This window comes from Penaeus monodon, chromosome 29 (genome assembly GCF_015228065.2).
Source record: "Penaeus monodon isolate SGIC_2016 chromosome 29, NSTDA_Pmon_1, whole genome shotgun sequence".
Classification (NCBI taxonomy): Eukaryota; Metazoa; Arthropoda; class Malacostraca; order Decapoda; family Penaeidae; genus Penaeus; species Penaeus monodon.
Window position 1 is genome coordinate 15,120,751 of NC_051414.1, and position 1,270 is coordinate 15,122,020.

General features: G+C 48.1%; 1 protein-coding gene across 1 annotated transcript in view; it reads left to right on the forward strand.

The window, feature by feature from the left end:
• LOC119591993 (venom carboxylesterase-6-like) overlaps nucleotides 1-1,270 on the forward strand; it is a gene marked incomplete at its 5' end in the record, with an annotated part of 10,667 nt that overhangs the window by 5,417 nt on the left and 3,980 nt on the right. The window contains 3 exon segments of the mRNA XM_037940757.1: nucleotides 250-372; nucleotides 564-717; nucleotides 952-1,066. Of these exon segments, the coding sequence (XP_037796685.1) occupies nucleotides 250-372; nucleotides 564-717; nucleotides 952-1,066 (392 nt within the window).

The following is a 1,270-nucleotide window of genomic DNA, read 5'->3' on the forward strand; positions in this document are numbered from 1 at the left end:
TGGAAATAAAACTACGTCAAATTAGAATGCAAAGAAAGTTGTACCGTGCTTTCTCTTATCGTTTTTGACCAACTCTGCATAGAATAAAAGTAGTAGCGTTTCTTAGTGCCGGAAAAGGAGATTAAGCCGAGCTCAGAAAGTGCTTTATAAGCATAATAGATTTTGTTGCCCTTTTTATTCCAAAGTTTCGCATAATTCCACTTGGTGTTTTGCCGCAGATTTTCCTTGATGATTTCTATTTTTCCGAAGGACCCCGAGCCGGCTGAGGCGTGGGAAGGGGAGCTAGACGCCTCGAGCCTCCCGCCGCCGTGCGCGCAATTCGTCCTCGGGGGAAGGGAGGACTGCCTCTACCTCAGTGTCTATGCGCCTCAGGTGGGCCTCCATGCCGGTTGTAAAATACTGTCTATGAATATAGAAACAAAACGTTGATGGCATTGATATGGAAATAATGGCGATTGAAAGTGACGACACGGAAAAGGAAGGAAAGGACATTGTCTAAGGACGTAGAGAGAACAGTGCAAATATGATCACAAGACTGTAACAAAAATTGATTGGTTCCCAAGAATGCCCTGGACACCGAGGAACCCTTGCCCGTTATGGTGTTCATCCACGGCGGCGGCTTCTACTTGGGCGCCGCTCTGAACAACCATGGGTTCCAGCCCATGGTAGCGAAGGGCGTCATCGTGGTGGTCATGCAGTACCGCCTTGGTGTTCTCGGTGAGTGACTTTGATTGTTGTTGAGCATTCTGTCTACATTTAATACTTCTCCGTATCTCAAGGTCGCCGACACCAGAATCGCAGATAAATAAGTGACATCTGTGTCTGTTCACACGTCAGTCAGCTGCTTAGTTTTCCCAGGCGAATCATGGTAAAAGTGATAACCGCTGTTTTTTCCTTCTCTGCTAAAGTAACATAGTCATATGAAAAAGAATAATGTTCATGACACTGCAGGGTTCCTGTCAACGGAGGACCCGGTTGCCCCAGGAAACCTTGGACTCAAGGACCAAACCCTCGCCCTCCGCTGGATCAAGGACAATATCGCGTCCTTCAGTGGGGACAGCGAGAGGTGTGTGACGAAAGAAAGTCATTGAGCCATCTCCTCATGAACTATTCTTTACCATAGTCATTCTGCCACTGTGTTAAATACACTAATATTTACGTCGGTTTCTTTAGAATCACCCTCTACGGAGGCAGCGCCGGCGCAGCCTCCGTCCACTACCAGATGCTCGCCCCGCCCGCGGCAGGTGAGTATTTTTTGGGGGGAGGGAAG